Genomic DNA, 20,485 nt, shown 5'->3' on the forward strand with positions numbered 1-20,485 from the left:
ATTCATGGGATACCAAGCTATTATAATGAAATCACTATCTCTTACATACAAGGCAAACAATGTGCTACATAAAATATTAATTTCTTCTCAAAATCTTTGCCTTTATTTAGCAACTACAATGAAAAAACCGCAAAATTTTAACATTTGATACAAAATCTTTACAGATTAAAGCAGTTAAACCTACCATCTTCATGAACTCTCTGTTGTACTATAGTAAAATAAAAATATTTTTAAAGATCCTAAAAATATTACAAACAATTATTATTTTTTAAAAAATTTTGTTTATTTTTACCTTGAAAGGCAATGGCTCTTCAGTAAGAGGACTAACAGGAAGTGACGTGGTGCTACTTGTTGGGCTCATATCTGCACTCTACAAGAAAAACAAGATTGAATTAAAGAGGTACTTCTCTAGGTCACTTTTATTATTCCTAATTTAGAATCTAATGCTTATTAAAATAAAAAAATAAATAAGTGAAATATAGATGTAAAAAAATTCAAATTATTATTATATAATGTATCATTCCTTACTTAGAAATAATTATACAAGAAATTAGTCAAATTATCACTTCTCAATTTGCATGTCGATGCATTTTATTCAATATACTAACCATCTTTTAGAGTATCTAGTATTATATTTGTTTAACGTATACATTCACCTACTTTGATAATTATATCTGTAATCACGTTCCTATTTCCTTGCCTTTCAGGCCAATTGTCAAATATGTGTTATTCCTTTTTTTCCTTTTATGGAGATTTAAATCATTGTACCCAGTTTTTATTCATTATAAAAAATATATCAGCCATTATTTTACAATAGCAAAATGAAGAAATATCAAATTTTCAAATCCCATACTCATAGCTCTTGACAAACATTCTTATTATATTCAGCTAAATGAAAATTTAAGGACAAAACCATTTACACAAATATAAGAGAATTATTGGAATGTTGCTAATGCTGTTCTCTTCTAGTCTTTTAAAAATCTACTCAGTTAAAACTTCTTAAATAAGAGATCAGCCTAACTAAAAAATATGTGGGTTAGAAGCTTGTAATTATTTTTTCCAAAAGCAAGAAAAAGATAATAGGTAGAAACAGAGATAATTTTACTATGCTCTTAACTCATTCTTTCAGAGGAATTCTTTCAACTAAGCAAAAAAGCAAATGAAACATGGGGAAAAAAATGCCTACCTACATTTTTTTCAGCTTTGTTTCCAAATGTACATGGACACAAATACAGGAAAACTTGCAGTAAAGATTAAAGCAGAAACATGCATTAAATATAATCGAGATAAGGGAACAACAGGTAGAGTCTGGCTGACTTAAATTCCAATAAAAAAATAATTCAAATAATAGACCTGCAGCTGTTATAAATTCTTAAAATCTCTTTCTATTCAAAGATTATTTTCAATTCATTTGATTCAGGTGTTCAATAAACCGGACACATTTTAAAAATCCATTAACGTAGGATTACTTCTGGCTGTCTAGTCCAGAAATAATGAACTATAAACATAGGAACCAAAACACTCAGCATAAATTTTTAGATAACAGTTACCTACTTCAGAAATGGAGATAAGCCCGCACATTGAGTTAAAATGTTTAAAGGAGGAAATTATATAAAAAACTGAACAATAATCCACTAAGGGAAACAGGAAAATATATGCACCAGATAACTGAGGTGAGCTACTTACTGATAATTTATAAATTTATTCAGAACATCTTGGACATTAATTAAATCAAAAGCAGGAAATATTTTAATTGCTGATTTTCGCTATCTGATTATATGATGTAATGGAGAAACAAAGAGGTTTTCTTAGGAATTAATTTACTGCAGGGTGTGTGTGTGTGTGTTTCTTTTTAGGGCTACAAATGTAAGTTCCCACGCTAGGGGTAGAATCGCAGCTGGCCTATGCCACAGTTACAGCAACATCAGATCAGCGCCACATTTGTGACCTATACCGCAGCTCATGGAAACACCGGATCCTTAACCCACTGAGCAACGCCAGGGATTGAACCTGCGTCCTTGGATGCTAGTCAAGTTTGTTTCTGCTGAGCCACCACGGGAACTCCTACTGCAGGATTTTAATGTAAGAAATGAGTGAAATATTTTTGCAGAAATAGAAAAACAAGACTTGAATTGTTTCTTTCATTAGATTTTTCATGAGAAATTAAGCAAGTGGTAGAGCACAGTTCATATGTAGTTGAGTTATATTTTCCTAAAGTATTGATATTCTTGCACAGCATATTAAAGTATTATGTTCTCAACAATCATATATTCAGGAGACAGATATGACATTCAGTTGTGAAAATTTAAAAGCCTGGATCAGATGAAAGTTTTTTTAACTTCAGTAAGATGAGCTCAAAATAAAACTTCATGGTTAACTTCTTTTAGGGTTGAGGTCTTCCACAACTTCCCAGAAATAAATGTGTCATTCTAAGTACTATGAAGAGCAAACTCTAAAATTTGCATCATGTAACCTTGATTCTTTGAATGTCATTCTTAGAAAAAACTTTGTTCTAGCTTTAACTATCAAATCCATCTTACAGTATGACACTTTAATTCTATTGCTTTTAGGAAATCTTTAGAAAAAAATGTTTTAAAAAAGCAAATCAATCTTATGTGACAACATCTGATAAACTGCACTTAATTGTCAAGTTCAGAAATACACAGCAAAAAATAGGACAATATATATTAATTTTTAGCTTGCTGTCTGTATTTCTGTGATATGTAATTTAGGTATCATTCCAATTTATTCGACCTTTAGATAAAATACTATAGTAAACTGTTCAGATATGTCTTATCCATACTTCATATTTTAATTTTAATTCATTTACCCTTTCATTCAATGATAGTAATACAGAGGCAATTGTATATCTAAATACAAATTAACAAAATACTCTTAGTTACATTTGAAGTTCTTAAAAGTTAAAAATATGGGTTCTTCCACCAATTTACTTCATAAATTATTCTGTTAGAATTATGGCTTCATTTGATTTTAATATATTTAAAGAGTCTTGAGAAATGGTTGGTTTGTAATAACATGAAAGTTAATTCCATGGAAATACAGAAAATTTAAATGTTCCTGCATTTAAAATGTTATTTCACTCAAATTGATAGTCTTTCTCCCCTTCTAGTTCACGGATGCTAAATTCTTGTTTGTTTTTTTTTTCCCCAAACTGAGCTTAACACTGAGAACCTTTATGTTCAATAACAAAATCTAGACAAGTGCTTACTTTGGAGCATGTCAGAGCTATTCTGGTAAATATCACCCTCTTTTCATTCTCCTTCACAGTTCTTTCTACTCATCTAGTTTTGAAGAAACTACCCAATTTGTTGTTGTTGTTTGTAGAATATAATTACTCTAAACTAGCAAACCATCTCATCCTTGATCCCCAACCTCTCTTTTCGTTAAATCAGCTTTATTGAAGTATAATATACCTATACTAAAATACAACTTTTTCATTGTAGAGTTAGATGAGTTTTGACAAATGTATCCACATGTATAACTATCACCAAAATCAAGACAGAGAACAGTCTCATCACCTCAAAGCCTTCCCTCATGTATTATTTTAACTTCATAAGAAGCGAAAAAATGTTTTCCAAAATGTCATAGTTTGCGTTTTCATTTGCATGGTATCTCATAAAAAACGATATGCTGTTTTTCATTTGTCTGTTTTTAAAATGTGAGCCATTCCATGGGTCTGTAGTGGAAGCTTGTTGTGGTTTTAACTTGTATTTCCATGCAAGTTAAGATAGCTTAATGGCTAATGATGCTGAGCATCTTTTCATGAGCCTACTGACCATTAGTAAATATATCTTGTTTTTTGAAGTGTCTATCCAAATATTTTGCCTATTTTTCTTTTTTATTAGGTTATTTGGATAGCAATCCTTTGTCATATATATTTATTATAAATATTTTCATCCAGTTTGTGGCTTACCTCTTCATTTTCTTAACAGTGTCTTTAAAAGAACCAAACTCTCCATCTTATTGGACTTTTTGGTTTGTTTTTTATGATTTATGCTTTTGGTGCCTCACCTAAGAAATCGTGTCTTACTTCAAGTTCACAAAGATTTTTCACATATGTTTCCTTCTACTAACCTTTCAGGTCAACACATGATGTCCAAAACACAGCAGAGTTAGGATTTTATTCTTAAAAATATTTTTGCAATTTCTTGGTGTTTAACAAACAGTAAATAACATTCATATTTGTACTGTTTAAGTTCTAGCACAAACATTTTCAGAAAGATTAGTTTGTATTTTAGAAAGTAACCTCAGACACTTTAGCCAGTTGGGAATCTTACAGTTACTCATGGCTTAACCAAACTTTAATTACAATAAACTAAAATACTGAAATATTATTTGCCTGTGAATGTGTTGTGGGAGGAGAGAAAGTCTTTGTTAAGCTATTAAAAGTTTAAAGTTAATATGCAAGACTCTTCTCAGAGTGGTGATTATGGAACTTCCTGGGCAGATGCGTGGCAGGAGAGAAATAAAGCTTCAAGTGGGAAAGAGAATAGTAACGCCAAGAAGATCGACATGTCTCATCATCTCTGTTGACTTGTGTTTGAGGAAAAAGAGGGTACAAGTGGAAATAAAAAGAGTGTTTTTAAATCTAATTCTAAGAAGCAAGATAGGAATAGTCCCCAAGTTCCTACTGTTATAAAAAAATGACTTAAGGACATAGAGAAATTTTGCCAACACCATGCCACTTTGGCATCTTAAGAGCTGCTACACTGTTGATAAAGAGTAAGTTATTGATAGATTTACATGAAAATGGTACCACACTAGAGGAAAACAGTGGCAGGAGGCTGAATAGACCTTCTCTTGGCTCCTATGAGATGACTCATAAATATGTATATAAATAATCAGGAACAACTTAATAAGGGGCTGGAAAGAGGAGATAAACGACATTGCTGGTACCAACTCGGACTACCAACCTAGTACTTACTCTATCAACACTGACGTCAGGATTGCAAGAAGTTATTGTTTAGAAAAAACAACTTTACAAAATTAAGCTTATTTAAACCATCAGGAAAGTGAACAGTAAATACCTGCAAATCATAAGCATTCTTTCCCCCAAAAAATAATGAACATAGAAGAAAATATTTTTGTTATGTTACTAACAATTTTCCCAGGTTAAATTTTAGATCACAATTTTGGAAAATTGCATATTATCTATTACTATAAATAATTTAAAATATTTGGTTAGAAAATGTAATAACAGGGGAGTTCCCGTCGTGGAGCAGTGGTTAACGAATCCGACGAGGAACCATGAGGTTGCGGGTTTGATCCGTGCCCTTGCTCAGTGGGTTAACGATCCGGCGTTGCCGTGAGCTGTGGTGTAGGTCGCAGACGCGGCTCAGATCCCAAGTTGCTGTGGCTCTGGAGTGGCCTGGTGGCTACAGCTCCGATTGGACCCCTAGCCTGGGATCATCCCCTATGCTGCAGGAGTGGCCCAAGAAATGGCAAAAAGACCAAAAAAAAAAAAAAAAAGAAAATGCAATAATACTCAACTAACATTGCTCAACTCTCACTGGTCAAACTTTACACTAAGGGATTTTGCACTCAAAATACTGTCACCAAATAGGGAAATTAATGAATAAGGTACACTATTAATACCTACTAAAGCTGAAAAGAATGTTGAAACTTGCATGTCACACCTTCTCTTAGCTTCTACTATTAATTTACTACTGATATATATATATAAATGTGAATTCCTTGTAAAAACCTTTGAGAAACATAGGGTTCTAGTCTTTTTTTTGACATAAAGAAATAAAGAACTCTCAATGGATTAATAAATGACCTATTACTTGATAACGCCAATGCTTTGTGTATAAAATTTGCCATCAGCTATTTATATAATAATACAAAAAATAAAATAATTCAGTTTCAAATGTTTTCATTAATTCATAAATTAGTGAGTTACTTTTTATCCATGAAAATGGCAGAATTTTTCCACAAGTATTAAAAATATTTTTCTTATATAAGCCATATTTTATTTTCCCTCTGATTCTAGGAAAAATGTGCTAATTTTTTCTTTTTTCGCTTTTTTTAGGGCCACACCTTCAGCATATGGAAGTTCCCAGGCTAGGGATCGAATGGGAACTGCAGCTGCCAGCCTACACCACAGCCACAGCAATGCCAGATCTGAGCAGCATCTATGACCTACCCTGTAGCTCAAGGCAATGCTGGATCCTTCACCCACTGAATGGGGCCAGAGATGGAACCCACAGCCTCATGAATACTAGTTGGGTTCATTACCACTGAGCTACAATGGGAACTCCAAAATGTGTTAATTTTATTAAATAAAATATTCTATATTAATGCCCAGTGCCTGAATCTTGATTTCTTCTAATAAAGGAACTAGAGCTCCTTAAGAAATAGGTAACTCCTGGGATGAGGCAAGGAATGAACAGCTTGTGCTACAGAGTAAGGAAATGCTGAAAAATTGCTCCAAAGATAAAAGGAAGGAGTGTGCCAATGAGACAAAGGAGCCAAATTGAGAGAGCTCCTAATTGCCAAAGCTGGAACAATTTGAGCAACAAAATAAATAACATGGTATTAGAGTATAATTAAAGCATAAAACAAACAAAAATCATGAGTTCAGACATAAATAAATGACGGAATAAATAAATAATTGAGGATATGAGACAAATCTTGCTTAAAGAACTATTCCAAATACTTTGTCTTCAAGAGATGGAATTTAACATCACATCCTTGGCCCCAGGATGTGCTTAGTGACTTACTTCCAAAGAGTAGAGTCTGAAGAGGGGAAAAAGGTAAATTCACAGTGGATAAACATGGCAACCACTAGCTCAACCAAGGGATCGAGGTTAACTTCCTACAGATAGTATGTAAAAGCGTGATGTAATGTGACGGGTGGCGTACTCGGTCTCTGTGGTCTTCCTCCACAAAACCAATGACATCCATCTAATCATGTGATAGACACGGGACAAACTCAAATTGAGAGGCATTCTGCAAAAATCTAGCCAAAGTCAAGGTCATCAAGGACAAGGAACTGTTACTGATTATGTTGCTATGGAGACATGATGAGCAACTATAATGTGGCATCTTTGATAAAATACTCAAACAGCAGATAGGATATTAGGGGAAACTGGTGATGCCTAAATAAATTGCTGCGTTTAGTTAACAGTAATGCACCAATGTTGGTTCTTAGTTGTGATAAATGCATTCTGCCAAAGGAAGATGGTAAAAATAGGAGAAATTGGGGTATAGGGAGTTCTCTGTACTATCTCTGCAACTTTTCTATAAACCTGAAACTATTTTGAAATAAAAACTTTATTTAAAGATATTCTTCATGAGCAATATAACCAGGCTTTTCAGGATGATGATATGTTATTGTCATTATACTTGTAGTTTCTAAGCTTTCACAAGGACTGTTAACAACTTCCATAAAAATAAATTTCAATAGACCATTTTATTGGTATGCATCACCTCTCATCAAAGAATCTTTAACATTCTATGAAGATGTCACTGAAAAGCTGATGCTAATTTTTTTTTCATGCCTCCCTGTTCCACACATGAATGAGGAGGAAGGCTTCATCCATGTAAAACGATCTATTTGTTTGGGTACTCTTAAGGTGCTTGGTAGAGTGAGTTTGCATTACTAACATTTACTGAATGCCATAACTCCTTAGCATAGATCCATTAATTACACCTTCACTGAAAGCATAATTAATGGATCTGTCCTATAGAATTACAATTTATTTATAAGGATTTCTTGAAGTGAAACATGATCAATTTGGCTTACATCTGTTGAGAACATAGATTTGAATGTAAGTGAAATATTTTATTTTTAAGCTTTTAGGGTAAAATAGTATGGTATAAAATAATTCTTTAGGTCTAATAAAGTTAAATGGTCATTTAAATGGGTTAAGTCTAATTTGCACATGTATTCTCATAGTTCTAAAATTAGGTAAAAAATATGCACCACATGTTACAAACCAAGTTGCATTGTTTTAAAATCAGCTGTGCTATGACTAACAATGTACACAGGATGTTTTAGATTTCTATAGTATTAAACAGGCTACTTTTCTTAAAAATGTTTTCCTTTTATTAGACGTTCCAAATTTCTGTGAAAATTCATTCATTTATTCATTCAGCTATTCAATAAGAGTTGAGTACACATTATGTTTCTCTGCCCTTAGGTTTTAAATTCTGCTATCATTCGTCTCACTGGCATTGCTGTCCAAAAAACGTTAGTAAGGAAGGGAATACAGAGCATCTAACTGTGGCACAGAAAGACATTCTTTATATATTAGTGAGTTGACCCTTGAGCTTTAATGCACTGTGTCTTTCATCAGGTATATTCTGCAAATGGCAATAAGCCAACAGCCCTAGGCTCCTCCAATCCCAGGTGCTGACCTCTGAATTTTAGGTCCAGCTCTGTGAGGAACCAGGAGAGCCACGGGGAAGCTGATTCTACTCACATCATTCCTTAGGCAGTGTATACCCTAGGCTTATTTGTTTATTGTTTCAGCAGTAAACCAAAAGAGTTCATTATCTAAATCAGGACTAGTTCTTTGCACTTAGACCAAGCTTAGCAACCTCACCAATTTGAGTCACATCTTTTATTAGTCCTGTCTTTTTCTCAATGAATATGTAGGGATTTTCTTTATAAAAGCATTATGTAGTTGTTACCCAGTATCCAGTTTAATAGCCAATCCAGCATCAAATTCAGCATCTGATCCCATTTATTATGTTAACAACGTTTGAGTTTTCCTTTGAGGAGTGGTTTCTCCTCAAACTTTCAATTCCTTTGTTTTGAGTAATGTTAATCCAATATCCTTAAAATAACCAAGGATACCCAACCATTCTTGCTGGATACAAAAAAAGCACAAAAACCAAATTACTTAAATGAAGCTCAAACCTGGGAATCATGTTGGAATTTTGGGAAAGAGGTACTTTCATTTACCTTATTCTGCTGAGATGTTTCTATCTGAATTGACAGAGGTCACCGAGTAGATGGGATATCCCTAGAGACAAATCTAACACGGGGCTAAGACACAAAATGGTGAGAGAGAAACTTGAGTTGTGAGGACATATTTGACATATTGATAACCCAGCTCTACATGGGCACATACTTTTCACAAAAGAGTATGCCTAAGATTTAAGTATCCTTTCTGATATAGGAATAAGCACTATGGCTGGGAAGTTGCAAGTTACAGAATCCAAAATTTGGACTTGACTGACTCAAGAAAATGCCAGGACATTATTCTATTTTAGGCTGAGAAGTTAGCAATATGTATGGGATTACAAAACAATTTATTAAATTACTTTCTAAATTTTGTCAGATTATATTTTTTTTTTGCATTTGGAGCTTCATGAGATTTGATCAAAAAAGGATATAAGAATGTAAAGAATCTATTCCCTTATTCTCTTTTTATTTAATAGGTAGACGGACAGATAGATAGAAAGATACATAGATTTAAATGTACTTTCGACTAGATAACACCTTTACCAGTCCAAAATTCAAAGAGCACAACATATTTTTTCAGGAAAAGATGTCTCTTCCAGTCCTAGGTTCCAGGCATCCATTGGACACTAATCTGACCAATTTATTGCATAACCTTGTACAAATTTTATATGTATGTAACACAAATAGACACACATCTATATCTCCATATACATAAATATGCACACACATATGGTCACTTTTTCTTTTATACATATTGGGTAACATGTTATACTACTGGTTTTCAACTTGATTTTTTTCAAATTACCATGTATTTTTATTTAGTGACTTCCCTCATTCTTTTACATGAGTACATAGTATTTCGTTTTATGGCTATATCATAATAAAATTAGCCAGTGCTGGAGCTTTCCTGTGTTGAAGTGGGTTAAGGGTTCAGTGTTGTCACTGCAGTGGTTTGGGTCACTGCTGTGGCGTAGGTTTGATCCCTGGCCTGGGAACTTCCACATGCCATGTATGTGGCCAAAACCCCCCCAAAAGAACAAACAAAAAAAAAACTAGCCAGAGCTGCATTCCCACTCTTTTGATATTACAGAGAGAGCTAAAATGAGTAATAACCTTACATCATATGCATAAGAAGTTTTTGAATGTAGAATTACTGGACTAAAAGATATATTCGGTTGTTGATTTTGAATGTGCTGCCAAATTGTCTTGCATGGAGAATCTATCAGTTTACACACCAATATGAGGCTAACAAGTGAATATTCCCTACTGTTTCACCATGTTTTCTCTACTTTAAAAGGCCTTTAGAATAGATCCACAAGATAAACAAATGTTCTAGCTAAAGGTCGCCTTCTTAGTATCACAGAAATTCTTAAAAGCACAGCTTTTTAAAAAAACTGATATCAATAATCAAAGACTGTTGAAAGAATAATATCCAAATAAATGCCTGGCTTAGCGTTGAGTTAGTTTTGCTCTTAGCCCTACTCCGATCTTGTGATCAATCCCAATTACTAATCTCGCTACTTCACTATTTTGTCACTAAATCAAAACTAAATCGAGGTTGTGACCAAATCCCAAAGTAACCTAAATTAGGTCTATAACAAATATGTAAACCAGCTCATTCCTTCAGTGTGGATTCCACAGGAGAAATCAGGAATTTGTTCTTAGTTTGGAAGTTTTGGAAATTAAATTTTGTCAGCTCAAATAGGGACAAGTATGTTTTGTGGGGATGATTCAGAATAACCAGATGAATAAGAAACTGAACTTAATCAGATGTTGGTCAATATATTAACTAACATTGAAAACTAAACTTGGTGTTCAGGGTGTCAACGTATTTGAGGGGTTTTGTTTGTTTTTGTTTTGGCGAAGAGAATCATTCAGAAACCACATTACAGAAGAGAAGACTCATTGTTCATTATAAAGTTAAAGTTAGAAAAAGCGTAGCAATTAGCTTCTCTCAAAGTATCGTTTATATCAAGTTGTGGTAAATGCATAAACACAAGTCATTTATAATCTAAGCACTTACTCCTTTGAGCAATGCTAGAGCTTTACCGCAATGACAATACTCATATCCTCTCATTCATTTAAAGTAATTTAAAAATCAACTACCAAAAGAACAATGAGGAGTTCTCGTCATGGTGCAGTGGTTAACAAATCTGATTAGGAACCATGAGGTTGAGGGTTCCATCCTGGCCTTGCTTAGTGGATTGAGGATCTGGTGTTGCTGTGAGCTGTAGTGTAGGTTGCAGACGCAGGTCGGATCCCGCGTCGCTGTGGCTCTGGTGTAGGCCGGCAGCTTCATCTCCGATTAGACTCCTAGCCTGGGAATCTCCATATGCCTGGGAGCAGCCCTAGAAAAGGCAAAAATACAGAACAAAAAACAAAAAAACAATGACTTCATGCCACGCACAACGCAACATAATTTAAGATAGCAGGAGTTAATATTATCATCAATATATTTTTTTCCAACCAGCTATTTTTGTTGATGACTGTATCAGTTATCTCAACAATGACTAAGCTTATTAATTTTACTTTTGGTTTGTTTCAATTTTAGGAAACTGCAGTTTCTACTCTTATCTGCCAACTCCGGAAGTGCCTGATATTTGAACATTAAAGCCGCTATATGATTTCCCTGAGTTATTGTACAGATATTATAAGGTCGAGTTTCTATTTTTACTTAGTATTTTTCCTAAGGAGAGAGAAATTCTATCCCTGATCCTTAATCTCTAAGACTAGATCCAAAGCAATTGGTGCTGGACTGTTCCTTCTTTTTTTTTTTTTTTTTCTTTTACAAATAATGCCTTCATTTTTGAACCCATTCAATAAACACATAAAGAAAACAAAACAAAACAAAAGAACAAAAAGTCCTTATGACTTGAGTCTTTATTATCCCTCTGTTAATATTTCTTAAACATCCTTGGTACGTTCTGCTGCTGCCACAAGTTGAAATTATGGTCTTATTTCATTAATAACATTTAACAAGCAGTATTGAGACCCTACCACAACCCAGATTTCATAATATATGCTTAATAAAAATAGTCCCTGCCTCCTATTATCTTAAACTCTTTAGAGGAGATAAGCAAGGGTGAAAAGCACAAATTAGAAAAAGGAATAATTAATTTAAGTAAACAGATAAACAAACAAGAATCCAGCTATTCGAGGTCATCACTGATTAAATATGCATGTACGCTGTTTCAGTCTTTTTCTGTGAAATGTAGTTGACTGGAATTAATGCACATTATCTCTTCTAAATTTTGCCCCAAACTACAGAAAACTCAGGATTTTTCTAACATCAAATATTTTCCTTCAGTGTACTTTATGATGAATGCATACAATTCCATCAGGTAAGAATAACTTTATTCATTTGCCAGGCTCCTAATTTTTGAATTTTTGTATTTCCATTTTTTTAATTATTAATACTGTGATGATACTCAATACATAGCTGTGATTATTTATTTTAATGCATTTATAGAACTATAAAGTTTCAGTTAAAGAATATGTATATAATTGGCTAACTTCACATATACTATCAAATTTTCCTCCAAGGCTAATGTACTGAATTTTACCCCTACTTGAGAAATTTGAGAGTTCAAGATTTACTGTACTTTCAATAGGTGAAGAGAAATATACCACGTTATTAAATAGGCTGTGATTTATTGATTGGTTAAATGTTAGGGGAAAAAATACACCCTAAATTTCATTCAAATAAACTTTAAATGTGTTAAAGTGCTATATATAAAAACAATTCAAAAAAAGAACTTGAAGAAAATACAGGTTAAACATTATCAATTATAGAATGGGGACGGCTTTTCTAAACATATATGTAAATAAATCGTAAAGTCAGAGATTGATATATGTGACTAGGTTTAAATTTCTGCATTTAAAGAAAACAAAGTTAGGGCTTCCCATGTGGCTCACAACTTAACTACTTGGCGTTGCTTCTACAGTGGCTGTGGCTCAACCCCTGACCTGGGAACTTCCATGTGTGGCCACTTGTTTTAAAAAGAAAAAAAAAAAAATAGGAAAAAAAATAAAAAATAAACAAAATTATAAAGCAAATAAAATATTTGAAAATTGTTGAAGTTTGCAGGGAACACTGATTCCTCTTTCCTGGGAACACTGATTCCTCTTTCCTGGTGTTTCTTTCCAAGTAGAAGGAGCTCTACTAGTGTTACACTCTCAACTACTCTGCCTAGCAAAGAATCAATCACTTTTCTTGCTGGTAAATTTGGGATGGATGAACTCCATGTGCTTGGCTCAGCTCATTCCTTTTTCTTTTGCTAGCTGGATCTCATGCAGAGAGCATGTGTTCTGTTCAACAGCACTTCAGCAGGCTTTTTACGGCTAAGGTCTGAGTGAGAGCTCTAAGCCTCAAATCCTGAGTTTTAACCTGAAAGTTGTCTGTAGCTTATGGAGATTTTCCCATGGGCAAGGAGCTATTTTTACCTCCTTGTGAGTCTTAAGTGATGGGCTGTGGGATGAATGGGTCTCAGCAGAGCCTCTGGATCTCAGAAACATCAAAAAGACAAGGACTATGGATAGTATCAGATGCCAGGGCCTTAGGAGTTGCAGGTTGCTGCTGGTTGACTTTGAACTATACAGAGCAGCTTTTCATGAGCAGATTTGGTGGCATAGCATTGAACTGGAAGGAAAGAGTGCTTTTTCATTCTTGGACTCTGCAAGTGTTGCTAGGTAGGAAAATGTTGGCAGCGTTTAAACTGAAAGACAGCTGAATTATGTGTCTTCTATAGAGTGCTAGTAAGCTTCTCACTCTAAATTAGAAGTGCTAGGCCTAACACTTAAAATCGAATATGTGGTCTAAATAGGTGCTTCCAGAATGGCCTTCAGTGATCCCTGATGTTTTGTGTTTGCACTGTTGTGTAATCTTCTCCCCTTGAGTGTGGGCTCAATTTAGTAACTGAATAAAATAAATAAAACAAAATGTGTCAAATGCCAGATTAGAAGAGACTACAGGAAGACAAACATGGAGGCTGAAAGATAATTTAGAAGATGATGTAATATGTTGAGAACTGATGACGGTTTGGACAAGGTTTCATTAGGAAAGGTGGTGAAAACCGGTTGAAGACTATATATATTTTAAAGATAGAAGGACAGAATTTTCCTACGGTTTAGACATGGACTAGGAGGGAAACCAAGGAGACAGGGATGGTTTCTAAGGCTGTGCCTAAACAAACGAAGAATTGAATAGGACGTTACTGGGATAGGAGAGACTGAAAAAATAACACATTTGAAATGAAAAATAAATCAACAACTCAGTGTGTTCACATTAAGCCTGAAATTCCATCTCCAGTCAGAGTGGAGACGTCAGGTAAGTACTTTGATACTCTGCTTGAGATAGGATGGAAAACAAAATTACGGGAAAAAACAGGAGTTCCAGGAGCTCAGATGCCAAGGTGAGGCAACAATTTGGATAAATGAGAACTATTTCAGGAGCAACATTAGAAATAATGAAAATGAGTAAGGAGCTATAACCTTTAGAGAATGGGGGAAGAGGGTTATGGGGCTTCATGGAGACTACAACAAGGAGGGGTAACAAGAATTGTTGGGAGCCATAAGGCTGCTCCAGTAAAGAAAGCAAAGCCACAGTTGGCACCTGCGTGAGACTTGTCTGGTTAGCAGAGCTACAGACAAGCTGAAGAAAGAAGAAGGATTGCTGATGCGTGAGGCTTGTCTGGTTAGCAGAGCTACAGACAAGCTGAAGAAAGAAGAAGGATTGCAGAGCAATCTCTTGAAAGACATCGGCTCCAGGAAAATAAAAATGATATCCCCTAAAAAATATGTTAATCTATTTTTCTGTGTTTATCCTTCCTTTTCTATCTCTATTCACAGCTTTCTTACTGCTAAAGATTTGCCCTGGGTACATAAAACACTTGAACCAAAACAGAGTGAAGTTATTTAAACAATGTAATGGAAAAAGCCTTTGTTTTGGAGTAACAATTTATGGCACCTATTTTGTGAGAGTATACAGGGGTAACGTGATTTCAGTCCCTTTACTTAAAAAGAAGTTTGGGGCTGGGAAAATGTTGTTTGGCCTATAAATTGCTATTTTTTATAATAGATATATATTTTTATCAAATAACAGTGTCACCTGTAACTTTTATCCCTTATGGGGGCATTTGCTAATTTTGGGGCATAATACTCCTTTCTATTGAAATTGGTGGTTTGGAACTTACGTAAATCAGCACAATAGGTTATATGCTTAGCTTGCTGGCGCCAAATAAATTGTGGTTTTAAGAATGCCATGAGCCCAAGGCTTTCATGCGTTTTGTTAACTACATACAACTTTAGTTAAAGAATGTTAGGTATCATAGTTTATTACTTATTAAAGCTTTGTTCTTAATATAGAATAGAATAGCTACTGTTGTTGACCTTTTAAGAAAAATACAGTATGAAACTTTAAGTTTGTAATCTTGAAGGAAATCTGAAGTTGAAAGGAACATGTTTTAACCAACCTTCTTTTTTGTATCTCGGGTGGAGGGAACAAAAGGGCTTTAAATCAAATGTTAATGTCAAATCTTACACGAAACCTGATTGTGATAGGGTATAAAAACTGATGCTTTTCATTTAATAAATTGGGTCATCTGCAGCATGCAGCTGAGGAGTTGGCTCCAATTCTTTCCGCGCCGTTTGTAGCCCATCCTCTCCTTCGGCACTCCCTGGCTGCTGGGGCTGGACCTCAGCAAAGAATAGACTGATGGACTTCAAGCTTCAAAACAAGAGGTCACAGGGAGGCAGGAAAGGTGTTACTCAGGAAATTGCGAGGAGGAGCAAGAAGGTCATTTATTTCTTCAGACTCCATAACATGAGTGTGATTGTGACAAGTGCCACCGGATAGCTTATTCTACCTGGAAACTAAAACGACTTCCACTTAAATTTTTCTTTCACTATCACTCTCCAATAAAACAAGAGTTTAGCATCTTCCTATAGCAAATACGCCTAGGACTGACATAACCAGTTTATGAGAAAGGAAAATCCTGAAAGGGAGCAGATGAAGCTTTATTTCCATTTATTTATTTATTTATTTATTTATTTATTTATTTATTTATTTTATTTCTTTTCTTTTCTTACTAGAAGCGGTCACAAAATACAAGGGGAAGGTCCATTTCTAAATAGGGCTTATTTTGCAAACTGTCATTTTCCACATTTTCATCCCCCTATAATGGAGTAAAAACCTGATTTAAATATCATAATCTTTGTTATGTTATATTCTAAGAGGTCCCGCAACTCAATCGCTCCCCTCTCCAATCCTTCCCACACCCTAATATCAGATTGATCTTTCTGAAACATGGTGCTTCATGCCCCTCCTTTGCTAAAGGTTTAGAAAACTTCATCTAGGCCATGAATGAATTCCACATTCTTTAGCCTGACGTCTTGGCCTCTCAAACCAAGAACAACCTCCTGTTTTAATTCCCTCGCCCTTAGCTAAATGAGTCCCACTCCCAAGACAAATTATCAGTTATTTTCCAACAATCCATTTAACCATTATCCCCCTCCTGATACTTAACTCCCTTTCAGTCACTTTGACCTGTCCACCTAAACATTTAGAAGTGCCCTTCTCCAGTAATCCTATTATCAAAATCTCATCCCCATTTACAGCTAAGCTCAAATGCCTGCTTCTTCATGAAATCTTCTCTAATGCCTTCCACAGTAAGCAATATTGCGATTCTCTGAACTCCTGTAGCACATTATCTGCACCCCTTTGGGACCCTTATCATGTCTTAACTTACTACATTTCAGGGGATATATCTTATTTTCTAGATTTCAAGGTCCCTGTAGGTAGTGTACTTTTCTTACACATGTATTCCTCAAGTACAGGGTAAAAAGGCTTTTACACAGCAGATTCCTTTTTATAAAGGCATATTCCTTTTATACTTCTTTATAAAAAGCTTCTCAGGTCATCTTTATTTGCCACCAATTTTGAGAAGCGTTAGGTTAAATGATTGACTAGATCAATGAATGATGAACTTGGTCACATCTTTTGAAAGATCTTCTAAGTATTTGTTCAAGAAGCAAACAAATAGGTTTCTTGGGGGTAAAGATGGGGAAGGCAGTATCTCAATAAAAGGTGAGAATCAGCATTCAATAAAATGTTTCACATTCTGTGAAGATAAATAAAACTGTGAAAGAACAAATTTTGTTGCATTTTGTTGAACTGCTTACTCCTTTGTTTTTAACCTATTTAACATTTAGTATGAATTATTTTGAAATAGTGTTTTTTGTTGGTTTGTTTTTTGTTTGTTTGCTTGCTTTTTAGGGCCTCACACGTGGTATATGGCAGTTCCTGGGTTAGGGGTTGAATTGGAGCTGCAGCTGAGGGCCTATGCCACAGCAACGTGGGATCCAAGCTGCAGCTCATGGCAACACTGCAGCTCAAGGCAACACCGGATTCTTAACCCACTGAGCGAGGCCAGGGATCGAACTTGCATCCTCATCGATACTAGCCGGGTCTGTTACTGCTGAGCCACAATGGGAACTTCTTGAAATATTGTTTAATGTTTTTGTGAGATAATCCAATCAGAAGAAGAACAATCTGAAAGGCCTACTGTGATCGACCTCACTGGCCTTATCTCTGGACCTTTCCCAAATCTTTACAGTTTTACAGAGGATCTTGAAATTTATGATACAAAACACAGTTAATCACCTGACATGATCTATTCAAAGGCTCATCTTGGCCCCACTGCAGAGATTCTATGACATAATCTGGGAATCTGTACATTCAACAGATATCCAAGGGTCTGTTTCTTCAGGTGGTATGAAGACTGCTGTGTTAGTAAGAGCCTGCAGATATTCACTGGTCTCATAGCTCCTTGCCCTCACTAAATCCCTTCTCTTATTGCAGAAAGCTCTTCCACTGTCTCCATCTCTAACCTTCCTAAACAATTTCCTTTCCCATCACTGTGCAACCTTTAACTAGCATATCAATACTCATTTCCTGAGCCATAATTCAGCATTATCTCTGAACTTGGGCAGTGGTTGCCCAAGTATACCTTTTTGTTTGGAATGAGACTGAGGCTGCTTGGTTTCAACTTTGACTCAGTAAGTTACTGACTCTGTTTCCGTAGGCAAGTTATCTATTCTTTCTGGGCAGCGGTTTTCTCTTCTGTAAAATGGGGATGGTAACAGAACCCCTTCTTAAGGACACTGGGAAGAGCACATGAGATTAAACCACTAAAAACAGAGCAGGCACATGTAAAGTCCTAAATAAGTGCTAGACTTTAGTTATTATCATGCTATATTGAAATTGTTTATGTGTCTGTCTGCTAAAACTGTGAGCCAACCTCAGGACAGGTTCATATGATCTTCATCTCACAGAAACCAGCATTATTCAATTAGGATTTATTATATAGTTTATTATATACATTTTTTTTTTCCTGCACTCACAGCGTGTAACAGTTTCCAGGCTTGGAACTGAAACCACGCCACAGCAGTGACCTGAGCCACTGCAGTGACAACCCCAGATTCTTAACCCACTGTGCCACAAGAGAACTCCTACATGGTTTATCTTTATAAATGTTGATAATTAGGTTAAAACAAAGTCATGTCTGTAAATTACTTTTGAAAGCTCTTCTAAGTTCTGCTTGATAAGACTTAAACGGCTTTCTGTGCATACCTTTAAAAACTTAACAGTTTCTCAATTAATTTCAACTATAATAAAATACTCAGCATGTTAGAATATCCATCTTGTCATCCAAAGAGATAAATATACAAAATAAACAATGAGGCATTTTTATGAAAAATTGTTAAATGTGGGACTGCCTGGCAAGAGCTAATCAGTTAATGTGAATTTAAATAAATTCAGCCACAAAACACAGGTGCACATGTCTATGGATATTATTCACTCTGATTAGATGCACGCTTTATTTTCAATTAAAGCAAAATAAAAAAATCAACATGATTGTAATCCAACTCTAACGTTCACTGACGATAAATTAAAAAAAATAGTTGGTAATAAGCTTTGTATTTGAGGAGAGAATGAGTTTTTAATAAGAGTAACTATTTCAACAAAGTACAGTATTTAAATTAATTTAAAAATCATAATTAAATAAATTTAGTAGCATTGAGGAGGTCAATTATGGTCCTAGGTTATCTATATATCTTTTGTCCAACAGCTGTTCTAAATAATTTTAACCCAACTATACTCATTTAATTCCAAGAGTGCTTACACTCAATAAAGTCAGATAAAAAATTTTATACCATAATGTAAAGAAAATTTCTCGAAAAATTATACTTATCACCCAGGGTATCAAGATATAAATATTTGGTTTAATATCAGTAAGTAAAGCAAACTCTACTGATGTAAATAGAATCTGCTTTTCCTCCTCAAATTCATAAGCTGTTGAGATTCACCCTAAATGAGCTAAAGAATGTCACGTGACCACAGAGGATCTCGCATGGACCTTGCCAATCACAACTGCTTTGCCTTTACACTTCCCTCCTATGTCAGTAAAAGGTTTAGTTCCATTGCTACTCCTTTCTGGATCTAACATTCTATGATACTTCAAGGAGAAATATCTACCCTAAAAGGAAACTAATAAAGAACATTTTAAGAGAGATTTCAGATTCGAGTTCCAGACTCCCACACAATAGCTTATACAATGAAAGTGGGCAAAAGAAGCGAGATGTTACCACTTAATTTCTACAGTTCAATGATTTGGTCTACAAATTAATTCCTTATTATATTTCATTGTATTAGATGTATTTTAAAACTTCTTCAGTCTATGAGCCACAAAATTCCTCATTTATGCTAGATCTTTATAATTGATCAGCTTATCAAGGTCACACAAGCACCGTGTCCTCAAATTTAACATTTTAATTTATTTTTCGATTATACATCTTTTAGTTCCCTAATGGTTGCCAGAGCATAGAGAGATCCAAAATTCTGGATTAGCAAAGAAAGAGTAGAAAAAAAAAAAGAAAACAAATATTTTTCCAATTCTGGCCTTCGCCTTACATGCCTTCTGAAAGCAAAAGAAGGCAGCATTAATAGAGAATGCATTATATCAATAAATTGTAGCTCATTGGCATTCAGATTTGGTAGCATAGGACATGATTTCCAAACATCTTTTCTTCTCTATAAAATTTAGGGTTGTGTCCAGCTCTATACGAATGCAGTGTTTAAATTGGTTTCATAAATTAAAACACATGAACACATGCACACCTGCACACACACATATACACACACCACACACACACAAAACACATCATGCAGTGAGAAAGCACCCAATATCCTGGCTTAATGAAGCTTTTTATACTGACGGGAACATTTGGCAGAGGTTGCCACATTTAATAAGCGCTCTGACTCATTGTAAAACAGAAAAAAAGATTTTGAGAGTTAAGCCTAGCTCTGGAAATTTCCTTAAGCAAACAAACCAAACAAACATGAAGCCATTTTCCATGCCCCTAAAGAATAGAACATTTTGAACCATTACCTTTGTCTATGGCACAAAACATTCCACTGGCACTAAAAGCTGCACGAGGACCACAAAGGAACTATACTGAAATTTTCTTTCCTACTTTCTATTGACCTTTTCT

The 20,485-nt window shown here is 34.8% G+C and overlaps 1 protein-coding gene across 2 annotated transcripts in view; it reads right to left on the reverse strand.

Annotated features, from left to right (window-relative positions):
- Nucleotides 1-20,485, reverse strand: part of CCSER1 (coiled-coil serine rich protein 1) — an 823,961-nt gene that overhangs the window by 318,318 nt on the left and 485,158 nt on the right. For both annotated transcript variants that reach the window (XM_047798060.1, XM_047798062.1), the window contains exon 7: nt 293-370. In XM_047798060.1, coding sequence (XP_047654016.1) covers nt 293-370 — 78 coding nt within the window. The remainder of the gene's footprint in view (nt 1-292; nt 371-20,485) is intronic.

Source organism: Phacochoerus africanus, chromosome 10 (genome assembly GCF_016906955.1).
Source record: "Phacochoerus africanus isolate WHEZ1 chromosome 10, ROS_Pafr_v1, whole genome shotgun sequence".
Lineage (NCBI taxonomy): Eukaryota > Metazoa > Chordata > Mammalia > Artiodactyla > Suidae > Phacochoerus > Phacochoerus africanus.